General features: G+C 47.5%; 1 protein-coding gene across 1 annotated transcript in view; it reads right to left on the bottom strand.

Moving 5' to 3' along the window:
- Nucleotides 1-17,500, bottom strand: part of LOC115128114 (C-myc promoter-binding protein-like) — a 137,599-nt gene that overhangs the window by 32,164 nt on the left and 87,935 nt on the right. Inside the window, 2 exon segments of the mRNA XM_065012440.1 lie at nt 5,700-5,828; nt 10,111-10,255. Coding sequence (XP_064868512.1) covers nt 5,700-5,828; nt 10,111-10,255 — 274 coding nt within the window.

Genomic DNA, 17,500 nt, shown 5'->3' with positions numbered 1-17,500 from the left:
CTGCATGCCAATTGCATTCTCCCTCAAATTGAGACATCTGTGGCATTGGTTTGAGTGACAAAACTGCACATTTTAGAGTGGCCTTTTATTGTCCCCAGCACAAGGTGCACCTGTGTAATGCTTATGCTGTTTAGTCAGAGAAATAAGCTTTTGGTGCCTATGGAACATTTCTGGGATCTTTTATTTCAGCTCATGAAATTGTGTCCAGTGTACATCTCTATGTATCTCTCTCTCTCTGTCTGTCTCTCTCTATGATAAGATGACAACCTAACTCCCTTAACAACAAGACACTACACTCAACCCTCACGACTGCCCTACTGAACTACAACACAGAACCTCTGCTTTCAAAGACTTCTGGAGTGTAGTCATCTGTATTATCTAAACCAGGAGTGTCAAACATACAAACTGGCCAGCGAACCCATTCAATGGCCAGCGAACCCATTCAATGCGAACCCATTCAATGGCCAGCGAACCCATTCAATGGCCAGCGAACCCATTCAATGGCCAGCGAACCCATTCAATGGCCAGCGAACCCATTCAATGCGAACCCATTCAATGGCCAGCGAACCCATTCAATGGCCAGCGAACCCATTCAATGGCCAGCGAACCCATTCAATGGCCAGCGATGGATATGGAACTATTTTCTTGTAAATGTTGAGGACATTTTTATAAACCAATTTTAATTGCAACCCTCCAGACATCGGCGAAGACCAAAATGAGTTTGACACCTCTGATCTAAAACCATTCATTATAATCCAAATGAAAGTCCTTCATCCTTGGATGTTGTTCTGTAATTGCTACATTGTTAACTGTGGCTTTCAAAGTGAAGGAGAGGAAAACATCAAAAAAGAGACAGATGAGTAAAAAGGAGGAGTTCAGACGAAGAGAGACGACACAGTAGAGGAGGTGAAGAGTGGACAGAGAGAGAGAGAAGGAGAGACAGAACTAGAGACGACACAGTAGAGGAGGTGAAGAGTGGACAGAGAGAGAGAGAAGGAGAGACAGAACTAGAGACGACACAGTAGAGGAGGTGAAGAGTGGACAGAGAGAGAGAGAGGAGAGACAGAACTAGAGACGACACAGTAGAGGAGGTGAAGAGTGGACAGAGAGAGAGAGAAGGAGAGACAGAACAGAACTAGAGAGGTGAAGAGTGGACAGACAGAACTAGAGACGACACAGTAGAGGAGGTGAAGAGTGGACAGAGAGAGAGAGAAGGAGAGACAGAACTAGAGACGACACAGTAGAGGAGGTGAAGAGTGGACAGAGAGAGAGAGAGGAGAGACAGAACTAGAGACGACACAGTAGAGGAGGTGAAGAGTGGACAGAGAGAGAGAGAAGGAGAGACAGAACTAGAGACGACACAGTAGAGGAGGTGAAGAGTGGACAGAGAGAGAGAGAAGGAGAGACAGAACTAGAGACGACACAGTAGAGGAGGTGAAGAGTGGACAGAGAGAGAGAAGGAGAGACAGAACTAGAGACGACACAGTAGAGGAGGTGAAGAGTGGACAGAGAGAGAGAGAAGGAGAGACAGAACTAGAGACGACACAGTAGAGGAGGTGAAGAGTGGACAGAGAGAGAGAGAAGGAGACAGAACTAGAGACGACACAGTAGAGGAGGTGAAGAGTGGACAGAGAGAGAGAGAAGGAGAGACAGAACTAGAGACGACACAGTAGAGGAGGTGAAGAGTGGACAGAGAGAGAGAGAAGGAGAGACAGAACTAGAGACGACACAGTAGAGGAGGTGAAGAGTGGACAGAGAGAGAGAGGAGAGACAGAACTAGAGACGACACAGTAGAGGAGGTGAAGAGGGAGAGAGAGAGAGAGACAGAACTAGAGACGACACAGTGAAGAGTGGACAGAGAGAGAGGAGAGACAGAACTAGAGACGACACAGTAGAGGAGGTGAAGAGTGGACAGAGAGAGAGAGAAGGAGAGAGAACTAGAGACGACACAGTAGAGGAGGTGAAGAGTGGACAGAGAGAGAAGGAGAGAGAACTAGAGACGACACAGTAGAGGAGGTGAAGAGTGGACAGAGAGAGAGAGAAGGAGAGACAGAACTAGAGACGACACAGTAGAGGAGGTGAAGAGTGGACAGAGAGAGAGAGAAGGAGAGACAGAACTAGAGACGACACAGTAGAGGAGGTGAAGAGTGGACAGAGAGAGAGAAGGAGAGACAGAACTAGAGACGACACAGTAGAGGAGGTGAAGAGTGGACAGAGAGAGAGAAGGAGAGACAGAACTAGAGACGACACAGTAGAGGAGGTGAAGAGTGGACAGAGAGAGAGAGAAGGAGAGACAGAACTAGAGACGACACAGTAGAGGAGGTGAAGAGTGGACAGAGAGAGAGAAGGAGAGACAGAACTAGAGACGACACAGTAGAGGAGGTGAAGAGTGGACAGAGAGAGAGAGAAGGAGAGACAGAACTAGAGACGACACAGTAGAGGAGGTGAAGAGTGGACAGAGAGAGAGAGAAGGAGAGACAGAACTAGAGACGACACAGTAGAGGAGGTGAAGAGTGGACAGAGAGAGAGAGGAGAGACAGAACTAGAGACGACACAGTAGAGGAGGTGAAGAGTGGACAGAGAGAGAGAGAAGGAGAGACAGAACTAGAGACGACACAGTAGAGGAGGTGAAGAGTGGACAGAGAGAGAAGGAGAGAACTAGAGAGACAGAACTAGAGACAGACAGAGAAGGAGAGACAGAACTAGAGACGAGGTGAAGAGGGACAGAGAGAGAGAGAGGAGAGACAGAACTAGAGACGACACAGTAGAGGAGGTGAAGAGTGGACAGAGAGAGAGAGAAGGAGAGACAGAACTAGAGACGACACAGTAGAGGGTGAAGAGTGGAAGAGTGGACACAGTAGAGGAGGTGAAGAGGACAGAGACAGAACTAGAGACGACACAGTAGAGGAGGTGAAGAGTGGACAGAGAGAGAGAGAAGGAGAGACAGAACTAGAGACGACACAGTAGAGGAGGTGAAGAGTGGACAGAGAGAGAGAAGGAGAGACAGAACTAGAGACGACACAGTAGAGGAGGTGAAGAGTGGACAGAGAGAGAGAGAGAGAGAGAACTAGAGACGACACAGTAGAGGAGGTGAAGAGTGGACAGAGAGAGAGAAGGAGAGACAGAACTAGAGACGACACAGTAGAGGAGGTGAAGAGTGGACAGAGAGAGAGAGAAGGAGAGACAGAACTAGAGACGACACAGTAGAGGAGGTGAAGAGTGAAGAGTGGACAGAGAGAGGTGAAGAGTGGACAGAGAGAGAGAACTAGAGACAGAACTAGACACAGTAGAGGAGGTGAAGAGTGGACAGAGAGAGAGAGAGGAGAGACAGAACTAGAGACGACACAGTAGAGGAGGTGAAGAGTGGACAGAGAGTAGAGAGAAGAGTGGACAGAGACAGAACTAGAGACACAGAACTAGAGAGACACAGTAGAGGTGAAGAGTGGACAGAGAGAGAGAGGAGGAGACAGAACTAGAGACGACACAGTAGAGGAGGTGAAGAGTGGACAGAGAGAGAGAGAGGAGAGACAGAACTAGAGACGACACAGTAGAGGAGGTGAAGAGTGGACAGAGAGAGAGAGAAGGAGAGACAGAACTAGAGACGACACAGTAGAGGAGGTGAAGAGTGGACAGAGAGAGAGAGAAGGAGAACTAGACAGAACTGAAGAGTGGACAGAGAGAGAGAGAAGGAGAGACAGAACTAGAGACGAGGTGAAGAGTGGACAGAGAGAGAGAGGAGAGACAGAACTAGAGACGACACAGTAGAGGAGGTGAAGAGTGGAAGAGAGGAGAGACAGAACTAGAGAGTAGAGGAGGAGAGACAGAACTAGAGACGACACAGTAGAGGAGGTGAAGAGTGGACAGAGAGAGAGAGAGACAGAGAGACAGAACTAGAGACGACACAGTAGAGGAGGTGAAGAGTGGACAGAGAGAGAAGGAGAGACAGAACTAGAGATGACACAGTAGAGGAGGTGAAGAGTGGACAGAGAGAGAGAGGAGAGACAGAACTAGAGACGACACAGTAGAGGAGGTGAAGAGTGGACAGAGAGAGAGAGAAGGAGAGACAGAACTAGAGACGACACAGTAGAGGAGGTGAAGAGTGGACAGAGAGAGAGAAGGAGAGACAGAACTAGAGACGACACAGTAGAGGAGGTGAAGAGTGGACAGAGAGAGAGAAAGAGAGAGACAGAACTAGAGACACACAGTAGAGGAGGTGAAGAGTGGACTAGAGAGAGAGACAGAACTAGACACACAGTAGAGGTGAAGAGTGGACAGAGAGAGAAAAAGAAGGAGACAGAACTAGACATAGAGACAGAACTAGAGACAGAACTAGACATAGAGACAGAACTAGACATAGAGACGGAACTAGAGACAGAACTAGACATAGAGACAGAACTAGACATAGAGACAGAACTAGACATAGAGACGGAACTAGACATAGAGACAGAACTAGAGACATAGAGACAGAACTAGACATAGAGACAGAACTAGACATAGAGACAGAACTAGAGACATAGAGACAGAACTAGACATAGAGACAGAACTAGACATAGAGACAGAACTAGACATAGAGACAGAACTAGAGACATAGAGACAGAACTAGACATAGAGACAGAACTAGAGACAGAACTAGACATAGAGACAGAACTAGAACTAGAGACAGAACTAGAACTAGAGACAGAACTAGAACTAGAGACAGAACTAGACATAGAGACAGAACTAGACATAGAGACAGAACTAGACATAGAGACAGAACTAGACAGAGACAGAACTAGAGACAGAACTAGACATAGAGACAGAACTAGACATAGAGACAGAACTAGAGACAGAACTGGACATAGAGACAGAACTAGACATAGAGACAGAACTAGACATAGAGACAGAACTAGAGACATAGACAGAACTAGACATAGAGACAGAACTAGAGACAGAACTAGACATAGAGACAGAACTAGAGACAGAACTAGACATAGAGACAGAACTAGACATAGAGACAGAACTAGACATAGAGACAGAACTAGAGACATAGAGACAGAACTAGACATAGAGACAGAACTAGACATAGAGACAGAACTAGACATAGAGCGAGCCAAAGAGAAAGATAGCCAGAGAGAGAGGGTCAGATAATGAGGGCCAGAGAGAGGGGTCCAGAGAGAGAGAAAGGTAGAGAGAGAAACAGAGATTGAGGTAGAGACACTGAGCAAGGGGCAGCGTATCAGGGAGAGGTATAGTGAAAGAGAGAGAGTTCATAGATTTACCTGAGTGGCGGGGGGAGTGGAGGTCAGAACCCCCCCAGTGTGAGTGACCCGACCGGGTGTCCGACCCCACACCGCCCCAGTCCCCGCGGCTGACTGCATGCACGGGCACACACAGCACAGGCACAGGCAGGGAGGGACGGACGGAGTGGGCAGTTAGGTAAGGAGACAGCAGAGCAACCATAGTGAAGGAGGAAAAACACAGAGACAACAAGCCATGAAAGAAGAGAGGAAGAAAAGAAGGATGTAAGGAAGGAGCAGGCAGAGAAAGGAAGAGGGAGAGAGCAGGGAGGAGGTAGAGGGAGGCCGTGTGGAACCAATGAGAGAGGAGGGAGGCGGTGGAGGGAGGCCGTGTGGAACCAATGAGAGAGGAGAAAAAAGGACGTGTCAGACTGAGAAAAGGCGTAGTAAGATGGCGTAGTCGGCAGCCATTTTGGGGTGTACCTGTGCTACGCCTATCGTCAGTGGGGTCTACTTTGATGGAGTCAGGGACGTAGGGGCCCTGCTCGGCCGTGTTCGTGTCGGCAGAGCTATCCAGGCTGCCGTGACTCACAGCGTCCAGGTCGCTGCCATCTGCTCCAAAGACAACAAGGCATTAAGAGAAACCTGGACACCATTTTGGCTCCTCAAAAACAAGGTGTTAAAACCTGTTGTGACTCGGGGGCAGTATTTTCATTTTTGGAAAAAAAAAAACGTTCCCGTAGTAAACGGGAAATGTTGTCAGGACAAGATGCTAGAATATGCATATAATTGACAGCTTAGGATAGAAAACACTCTAACGTTTCCAAAACTGTAAAGATATTGTCTGTGAGTATAACAGAACTGATGTTGCAGGCGAAAGCCTGAGAAAAATCCAATCCGTAAGTGCCCCATCTTTTGAAAGCGCTGCGTTCCAATGAGTCCCTATTGAGCTGTGAATGTGCTGTCAACCAGATTACACTTTCTCCGTATTCCCCAAGGTGTCTACAGTATTGTGACGTAGTTTTACGCATTTATGTTGAAGAATAGCCGTAGGCGGCTACATTGCGCAAGTGGTCACCTGATGCCCCCAGAGAGATTCTCGCGTAAAATACAGAGGTAGCCATTACTCCAATCGGTCCTACTGAAAAACTAATTGTCCCGATGGACATATTATCGAATAGATATTTGAAAAACACCTTGAGGATTGATTATAAACAACATTTGCCATGTTTGTGTCGATATTATGGAGCTAATTTGGAATATTTTTCACCGTTTTCGTGACTGCAATTTCCGGGCGATTTCTCAGCCAAACGTGAAGAACAAAGGAGCTATTTCGCCTACAAAAATAATATTTTGGGAAAAAGGAACATTTGCTATCTAACTGGGAGTCTCGTGAGTGGAAACATCCGAAGCTCATCAAAGGTAAACGATTTAATTTGATTGCTTTTCTGATTTCCGTGACCAAGTTACCTGCTGCTAGCTGGACAAAATGCTATGCTAGGCTATCGATAAACTTACACAAATGCTTATCTAGCTTTGGCTGTAAAAGCATATTTTGAAAATCTGAGATGACAGGGTGATTAACAAAAGGCTAAGCTGTGTCTCAATATATTTCATTTGTGATTTTCATGAATAGGAATATTTTCTAGGGATATTTATGTCCGTTGCGTTATGCTAATTAGCGTCAGACAATGATTACGCTTCCGCATGCGGGAGTCAGTATTATTAAGGGGTGAATTACTTTTTCTGTGATGGTTCTTCAGCAAGGAATATGTAGCCTAAATCAATTTGTCTGTAAGGGATTGGAACTTTCTGTGAAAACCAAAAGGATGTGAGGGATGTATGTGAAGTGAGTGAACTCCTCTACAGGTGTCAGAGCAGCAAGGAGTGATCCACGGCCTGGATGTCAACACAAAATGGGGCCGTCTGGCTTTAGACCAACTTAAATATTATGGACTGTACAGTGTGTGTGTGTGTGTGTGTGTGTGTGTGTGTGTGTGTGTGTCAAGACATCTTTAACCCAGATCCTAGTGGGCCAACAGTGAATTGAAGCAACAATGTTTTATAGGTCACTAGAGGACTACAGTGTTTTATAGGTCACTAGAGGACTACAGTGTTTTATAGGTCACTAGAGGACTACGGTGTTTTATAGGTCACTAGAGGACTACAGTGTTTTATAGGTCACTAGGACTACAGTGTTTTATAGGTCACTAGAGGACTACAGTGTTTTATAGGTCACTAGAGGACTACAGTGTTTTATAGGTCACTAGAGGACTACAGTGTTTTATAGGTCACTAGAGGACTACAGTGTTTTATAGGTCACTAGAGGACTACAGTGTTTTACGGGTCACTAGAGGACTACAGTGTTTTATAGGTCACTAGAGGACTACAGTGTTTTACGTGTCACTAGAGGACTACAGTGTTTTATAGGTCACTAGAGGAGTACAGTGTTTTATAGGTCACTAGAGGACTACAGTGTTTTATAGGTCACTAGAGGACTACAGTGTTTTATAGGTCACTAGAGGACTACAGTGTTTTACAGGTCACTAGAGGACTACAGTGTTTTATAGGTCACTAGAGGACTACAGTGTTTTATAGGTCACTAGAGGACTACAGTGTTTTATAGGTCACTAGAGGACTACAGTGTTTTATAGGTCACTAGAGGACTACAGTGTTTTACAGGTCACTAGAGGACTACAGTGTTTTATAGGTCACTAGAGGACTACAGTGTTTTATAGGTCACTAGAGGACTACAGTGTTTTACAGGTCACTAGAGAACTACAGTGTTTTACAGGTCACTAGAGGACTACAGTGTTTTATAGGTCACTAGAGGACTACAGTGTTTTATAGGTCACTAGAGGACTACAGTGTTTTATAGGTCACTAGAGGACTACAGTATTTAATAGGTCACTAGAGGACTACAGTGTTTTATAGGTCACTAGAGGACTACAGTGTTTTACAGGTCACTAGAGGACTACAGTGTTTTATAGGTCACTAGAGGACTACAGTGTTTTATAGGTCACTAGAGGACTACAGTGTTTTATAGGTCACTAGAGGACTACAGTGTTTTACAGGTCACTAGAGGAGTACAGGTCACTAGAGGACTACAGGTCACTAGAGGACTACAGTGTTTTATAGGTCACTAGAGGAGTACAGGTCACTAGAGGACTACAGGTCACTAGAGGACTACAGTGTTTTATAGGTCACTAGAGGAGTACAGGTCACTAGAGGACTACAGTGTTTTATAGGTCACTAGAGGACTACAGTGTTTTATAGGTCACTAGAGGACTACAGTGTTTTATAGGTCACTAGAGGACTACAGTGTTTTATAGGTCACTAGAGGACTACAGGTCACTAGAGGACTACAGTGTTTTATAGGTCACTAGAGGACTACAGTGTTTTATAGGTCACTAGAGGACTACAGTGTTTTATAGGTCACTAACCCTCTCCTCGGGCCCCCCAGATGTTTTTTTAACCCTCAACTGGCACACCTGATATAATCAGTCAGCTAATCATCAAGCCTTGGACAGTTTAGGGTTCAAACTACAATGTGAAAGGTCTGGGGGGTCCAAGGAGAGGGTTGGAAACGCTGCACTGGAGAACTAGAGGCCTGGTCATGGCTGACCTGGAGGTGCTGGTGCCAGTACAGTACAGTACAGTACAGTACAGTACAGTACAATACAAGTTCACTGCACATGGAGAGAAGATTGAGGAACTTTTGATTTGATTATTTTCTGAGTTCTAAGTTTTGCCAGACAACACCACACAGCACCACACAGCACCAGACAGCACCACACAACACCACACAACACCACACAGCACCAGACAGCACCACACAACACCAGACAGCATCACACAACACCAGACAGCACCAGACAGAACCAGACAGAACCACACAGCACCAGACAGAACCAGACAGCACCACACAGCACCAGACAGCGCCACACAGCACCAGACAGCACCACACAGCACCACACAACACCACACAGCATCAAACAGCACCAGACAGCCCCAGACCGCACCACAGCACCAGACAGCTCCAGACCGCACCACAGCTCCAGACCGCACCACAGCACCAGACAGCACCACATAGAACCACGCAGAACCACACAGCACCACATAGAACCACGCAGAACCACACAGCACCAGACAGAACCACACAGCACCACATAGAACCACACAGCACCAGACAGAACCACACAGCACCAGACAGAACCACACAGCACCAGACAGAACCACACAGCACCAGCACAGAACCACACAGCACCAGACAGAACCACACAGCACCAGACAGAACCACACAGCACCAGACAGAACCACACAGCACCAGACAGCACCAGACAGAACCACACAGCACCAGACAGAACCACACAGCACCAGACAGAACCACACAGCACCAGACAGCACCAGACAGAACCACACAGCATCACACAGCACCAGACAGCACCACACAGCACCAGACAGAACCACACAGCACCAGACAGAACCACACAGCACCACACAGAACCACACAGCACCACACAGAACCACACAGCACCACACCTCAAAGGGTGTGCAGGGGGAGTGTATATTTCATGTATTCTGATCTGAAGAGTTCTACTGAATCTGTTTTATCTAATGTGATGAATGATGTATTGTAGTATGTATGTAATATGTGTTAGAAACAACAGACACCTCTCACATTGTTCTTTCAGACACATCCACTATTACACTGACGCTTAGCATCAGATCCAAACCAACACATTTCATAAAGAAGCATGCACAGCTGTCTTGTCTGTCAGACAAATCAGCAACCTCACAATAACGTCACAACGTGTTAAGCTCACAGCACTTTACTATCACAGCCTAACCCCGGCACTCTGAGAGAAGGAGCGCGGTGCATCGTCATGGTTACCTGACAGAGGGCTCTGAGTGGGTGGAGGCTGCTGTTTGCGTAGCGCCTGTCTGAACTGAGCCACACCCATAACCACGTTCCTCAGCTTCATCCACATGAAGTAACCTCCTCTGGTACTGGAGGGCCAGGTAGACTCTAACACCGCCTGGAAGAGGAGGAGAGGAGGAGGAGAGGAGGGAGGAGGAGGGGAGGAGGAGGAGGGGGAGAGGAGGAGGAGAGGTGGATGGGGAGAAGGAGAGGGGGAGAGGAGAAGGGGAGGAGGGGGAGGGGGAGGAGGAGAGGAGGGAGGAGGAGGGGAGGAGGAGTGGGAGAGGAGGAGGAGAGGTGGATGGGGAGAAGGAGAGGGGGAGAGGAGGAGGGGAGGGGGAGAGGAGGAGGGGAGGGGGAGGGGGAGAGGAGGAGGAGAGGGGGAAGGAGGAGAGGTGGATAGGGAGAAGGAGAGGGGGAGAGGAGGAGGCGAGGAGGAGGGGAGGAGGGGAGGAGGAGGAGGTGGATGGGGAGAAGGAGAGGGGGAGAGGAGGAGGGGAGGGGGAGAGGAGGAGGGGAGGGGAGAGGGGGAGGAGGAGGAGAGGTGGATGGGGAGAAGGAGAGGGGAGAGGGAGGAGGGGAGGGGGGGAGAGGAGGAGGGGGGGGAGGAGGAGGGGGAGAGGAGGAGGAGAGGAGGAGAGGAGGAGGAGGAGGGGGGGAGGAGGAGGAGAGGTGGATGGGGAGAAGGAGAGGGGGAGAGGAGGAGGCGAGGAGGAGGGGAGGGGGAGGAGGAGGAGGAGAAGGGGAGGAGAGGAGAGGAGGAGAGGGAGGAGGGGAGGAGGAGGGGGAGAGGAGGAGGAGAGGTGGATGGGGAGAAGGAGAGGGGAGAGGAGGAGGGGAGGAGAGGAGAGGTGGATGGGGAGAAGGAGAGGGGGAGAGGAGGAGAGGGGGAGGAGGAGGGGGAGAGGAGGAGGAGAGGGGGAGGAGGAGGAGGGGAGGAGGAGGGGGAGAGGAGGAGGAGAGGTGGATGGGGAGGGGGAGGAGGAGGGGAGGAGGAGGGGGAGAGGAGGAGGAGAGGTGGATGGGGAGAAGGAGAGGGGGAGGAGGAGAAGGGGGAGGAGAGGAGAGGAGGAGGGGGAGAAGTGGAGAACAGGAGGAGGGGGAGACGAGGAGGGGGAGGAGAGGAGGAGGAGGGGGAGAGGAATGGGAGGAGCAGGGGAGGGGAGAGGACAAGGGGAGGAGAGGGGGAGGAGGAGGGGAGAGGAGGATGAGAGGTGGATGGGGAGAAGGAGAGGGGAGAGGAGGAGGCGAGGAGGATGGGAGGGGGAGGGGGAGGAGGAGGAGGAGAAGGGGGAGGAGAGGAGAGGTGGGAGAAGTGGAGAACGGGAGGAGGGGGAGATGAGGAGGGGTGGAGAGGAGAGGAGGAGGAGAGGTGGATGGGGAGAAGGAGAGGGGGAGAGGAGGAGGCGAGGAGGAGGGGAGGGGGAGGGGAGGAGGAGAAGAGAGAGGAGAGGAGAGGAGGAGTGGGAGAAGTGGAGAACGGGAGGAGGGGGAGATGAGGAGGGGGAGGAGAGGAGAGGAGAGGAGAGGAGGAGGAGAGGAATGGGAGGAGCAGGGGAGGGGGAGAGGACAAGGGGGAGGAGAGGAGGAGGGGAAGAGGAGAGGAGGGAGAGATGAGGAGGGGGAGGAGAGGAGAGGAGGAGGAGGGGAGGACAGGAGAGGAGGAGGGGAGGGGGAGGAGGTGAGAAGAGGAGGAGTGGAGAGGAGGAGGAAAGGGGGAAGAGGAAGAGGAGCGGGAGTAGAAGGAGGAGTGGAGACGAGGAGGAGTGGAGAGGAGGAGGAAAGGGGGAGGAGGAAGAGGAGTGGAGGGAGAAAGAAGCATAATTATGAACTCACTCATATAGGCTACACGTCCTTACACACACACACACACACACACACACACACACACACACACACACACACACACACACACACACACACACACACACACACACACACACACACACTGATATAGGCTACACGTCCTTACTTATACACACACTCACTGATATAGGCTACACGTCCTTACTCACACACACTCACTGATATAGGCTACACGTCCTTACTTATACACACACTCACTGATATAGGCTACACGTCCTTACTCACACACACTCACTGATATAGGCTACACGTCCTTACTTATACACACTCACTGATATAGGCTACACGTCCTTACTTATACACACACTCACTGATATAGGCTACACGTCCTTACTCACACACACTCACTGATATAGGCTACACGTCCTTACTTATACACACTCACTGATATAGGCTACACGTCCTTACTTATACACACACTCACTGATATAGGCTACACGTCCTTACTTATACACACTCACTGATATAGGCTACACGTCCTTACTTATACACACACTCACTGATATAGGCTACACGTCCTTACTCACACACACTCACTGATATAGGCTACACGTCCTTACTTATACACACTCACTGATATAGGCTACACGTCCTTACTTATACACACACTCACTGATATAGGCTACACGTCCTTACTCACACACACTCACTGATATAGGCTACACGTCCTTACTTATACACACTCACTGATATAGGCTACACGTCCTTACTTATACACACACTCACTGATATAGGCTACACGTCCTTACTTATACACACTCACTGATATAGGCTACACGTCCTTACTTATACACACTCACTGATATAGGCTACACGTCCTTACTTATACACACACTCACTGATATAGGCTACACGTCCTTACTCACACACACTCACTCATATAGGCTACACGTCCTTACTTATACACACTCACTGATATAGGCTACACGTCCTTACTTATACACACTCACTGATATAGGCTACACGTCCTTACTTATACACACACTCACTGATATAGGCTACACGTCCTTACTTATACACACTCACTGATATAGGCTACACGTCCTTACTTATACACACACTCACTGATATAGGCTACACGTCCTTACTCACACACACTCACTGATATAGGCTACACGTCCTTACTTATACACACTCACTGATATAGGCTACACGTCCTTACTTATACACACACTCACTGATATAGGCTACACGTCCTTACTCACACACACTCACTGATATAGGCTACACGTCCTTACTTATACACACTCACTGATATAGGCTACACGTCCTTACTTATACACACACTCACTGATATAGGCTACACGTCCTTACTTATACACACTCACTGATATAGGCTACACGTCCTTACTTATACACACTCACTGATATAGGCTACACGTCCTTACTTATACACACACTCACTGATATAGGCTACACGTCCTTACTCACACACACTCACTCATATAGGCTACACGTCCTTACTTATACACACTCACTGATATAGGCTACACGTCCTTACTTATACACACACACACTCACACACACATACAGACACACAGACAAATATACAGACAGAAAGTAATTGTAGTTCCAAACAGCAGGCCAACAACAAAAGCTCTTATATAAATGACAGTAGCCAGCGTTGCTGTCCATCCTAGTAACACTGGTGGTAAAACTCCTGGTAATACCCCTGGTAAAACTCCTGGTAATACTCCTGGTAAAACTCCTAATAACACTGGTGGTAAAACTCCTGGTAATACTGGTGATAATATTGGTGGTAATACTGATGGTAAAACTCCTGGTAATACTGATGGTAAAACTCCTGGTAATACTCCTGGTAATACTGGTGGTAATACTGGTGGTAATACTGGCGGTAATACTGGTGGTAAAACTGGTGGTAATACTGATGGTAAAACTCCTGGTAATACTCCTGGTAATACTGGTGGTAATACTGGTGGTAATACTGGTGGTAATACTGGTGGTAAAACTGATGGTAATACTGGTGGTAATACTGGTGGTAATACTGATGGTAAAACTCCTAGTAATACTGGTGGTAATACTGGTGGTAATACTGGTGGTAATACTCCTGGTAATACTGGTGGTAATACTGGTGGTAATACTGGTGGTAAAACTTCCTCACCGTCAGACCAGGCTAAAATACCTTCCTCACCGTCAGACCAGGCTAATATAACTTCCTCACCAACAGACCAGGCTAATATACCTTCCTCACCGACAGACCAGGCTAATATACCTTCCTCACCGACAGACCAGGCTAATATACCTTCCTCACCGACAGACCAGGCTAATATACCTTCCTCACCGACAGACCAGGCTAATATACCTTCCTCACCGACAGACCAGGCTAATATAATTTCCTCACCGACAGACCAGGCTAATATACCTTCCTCACTGACAGACCAGGCTAATATAACTTCCTCACTGACAGACCAGGCTAATATACCTTCCTCACTGACAGACCAGGCTAATATAATTTCCTCACCGACAGACCAGGCTAATATACCTTCCTCACTGACAGACCAGGCTAATATAATTTCCTCACCGACAGACCAGGCTAATATACCTTCCTCACCGACAGACCAGGCTAATATAATTTCCTCACCGACAGACCAGGCTAATATACCTTCCTCACTGACAGACCAGGCTAATATAACTTCCTCACTGACAGACCAGGCTAATATAATTTCCTCACCGACAGACCAGGCTAAAATACCTTCCTCACCGACAGACCAGGCTAATATACCTTCCTCACCGACAGACCAGGCTAAAATAACTCCCTCTATTACCCCCAGATTATCTGAATCTAAAATGGCACCCTATTCCCTATATAGTGCACTACATTAGACCAGGGCCAATAGGGAATATGATGCCATTTGGCAGGCTAACAGAATGCCACAGGGGATCAGATAGTACAGGACAGCGGTGCTGTAACCTTCAACACGGATCCATCGTGCTCAGAGATAACCTTCCTTTACTGTTAACATCACTGGTCAGGCGTTCATTTACTGCCCGGGTTACCAGGGTTCCGCATCCCAAATGCCATCCTATTCCCTATATAGTGCACTACATTAGACCAGAGCCCTATGGGATGCTCTATAGACTCTGGTGAAAAGATGGACTATAGATGGACTATAAAAGGTGGACTATAAAGAGAATGGGGTGGTATTTGGGATGCGGCCCAGGTCTGCTGAGAGGCTGACAGCCTCACAGCTCACTGTAATGTCCTGTGTGATTATAGTGTCTGGTGCCACAGGCTGCAACCGTGGAGACTTAAAACTGTGTCTGCTTCCTGACCTGTGAGCCAGCGGACTCAGAACATACTGGATGTCTCCTAAATGGTACCCTATTCCCTATACAGTGCACTACGGTAAATCTGAGTCCTACAGGCCCTGGTCAAAAGGAGTGCTATATAAAGGGCATAGGGTGTAATTTGGGATGCAGACACTGTAACCTTGATGAGGTACAGTGCCTTGCGAAAGTATTCGGCCCCCTTGAACTTTGCGACCTTTTGCCACATTTCAGGCTTCAAACATAAAGATATAAAACTGTATTTTTTTTTTTTTGTGAAGAATCAACAACAAGTGGGACACAATCATGAAGTGGAACGACATTTATTGGATATTTCAAACTTTTTTAACAAATCAAAAACTGAAAAATTGGGCGTGCAAAATTATTCAGCCCCTTTACTTTCAGTGCAGCAAACTCTCTCCAGAAGTTCAGTGAGGATCTCTGAATGATCCAATGTTGACCTAAATGACTAATGATGATACATACAATCCACCTGTGTGTATTCAAGTCTCTGTATAAATGCACCTGCACTGTGATAGACTCAGAGGTCCGTTAAAAGCGCAGAGAGCATCATGAAGAACAAGGGACACACCAGGCAGGTCCGAGATACTGTTGTGAAGAAGTTTAAAGCCGGATTTGGATACAAAAAGATTTCCCAAGCTTTAAACATCCCAAGGAGCACTGTGCAAGTGATAATATTGAAATGGAAGGAGTATCAGACCACTGCAAATCTACCAAGACCTGGCCGTCCCTCTAAACTTTCAGCTCATACAAGGAGAAGACTGATCAGAGATGCAGCCAAGAGGCCCATGATCACTCTGGATGAACTGCAGAGATCTACAGCTGAGGTGGGAGACTCTGTCCATAGGACAACAATCAGTCGTATATTGCACAAATCTGGCCTTTATGGAAGAGTGGCAAGAAGAAAGCCATTTCTTAAAGATATCCATAAAAAGTGTCGTTTAAAGTTTGCCACAAGCCACCTGGGAGACACACCAAACATGTGGAAGAAGGTGCTCTGGTCAGATGAAACCAAAATTTAACTTTTTGGCAACAATGCAAAACGTTATTTTTGGCGTAAAAGCAACACAGCTCATCACCCTGAACACCCTATCCCCACTGTCAAACATGGTGGTGGCAGCATCATGGTTTGGGCCTGCTTTTCTTCAGCAGGGACAGGGAAGATGGTTCAAATTGATGGGAAGATGGATGGAGCCAAATACAGGACCATTCTGGAAGAAAACCTGATGGAGTCTGCAAAAGACCTGAGACTGGGACGGAGATTTGTCTTCCAACAAGACAATGATCCAAAACATAAAGCAACATCTACAATGGAATGGTTCAAAAATAAACATATCCAGGTGTTAGAATGGCCAAGTCAAAGTCCAGACCTGAATCCAATCGAGAATCTGTGGAAAGAACTGAAAACTGCTGTTAACAAATGCTCTCCATCCAACCTCACTGAGCTCGAGCTGTTTTGCAAGGAGGAAAAAATGTCAGTCTCTCGATGTGCAAAACTGATAGAGACATACCCCAAGCGACTTACAGCTGTAATCGCAGCAAAAGGTGGCGCTACAAAGTATTAACTTAAGGGGGCTGAATAATTTTGCACGCCCAATTTTTCAGTTTTTGATTTGTTAAAAAAGTTTGAAATATCCAATAAATGTCGTTCCACTTCATGATTGTGTCCCACTTGTTGTTGATTCTTCACAAAAAAATACAGTTTTATATCTTTATGTTTGAAGCCTGAAATGTGGCAAAAGGTCGCAAAGTTCAAGGGGGCCGAATACTTTCGCAAGGCAATGTAACTACAGTGACATTACTGACTGATAGGTATTGTAGAAGGATTTAGAAAGGTAGTGACAGTTCCCTGGAAAGCCTTGCTACAGGAAGGAACTGTACAACCTGACAGGAAGGTACTGTACAACCTGACAGGAAGGTACTGACAACCTGACAGGAAGACACTGTACAACCTGACAGGAAGACACTGTACAACCTGACAGGAAGGTACTGACAACCTGACAGGAAGGTACTGTACAACCTGACAGGAAGGTACTGTACAACCTGACAGGAAGACACTGTACAACCTGACAGGAAGACACTGTACAACCTGACAGGAAGACACTGTACAACCTGACAGGAAGATACTGTACAACCTGACAGGAAGGTACTGACAACCTGACAGGAAGGTACTGTACAACCTGACAGG

The sequence above is a fragment of the Oncorhynchus nerka genome, linkage group LG27, assembly GCF_034236695.1.
Source record: "Oncorhynchus nerka isolate Pitt River linkage group LG27, Oner_Uvic_2.0, whole genome shotgun sequence".
Classification (NCBI taxonomy): Eukaryota; Metazoa; Chordata; class Actinopteri; order Salmoniformes; family Salmonidae; genus Oncorhynchus; species Oncorhynchus nerka.
Note: the sequence above shows the minus strand (reverse complement) of the source record. Positions and strands in the feature narration are given on the sequence as shown.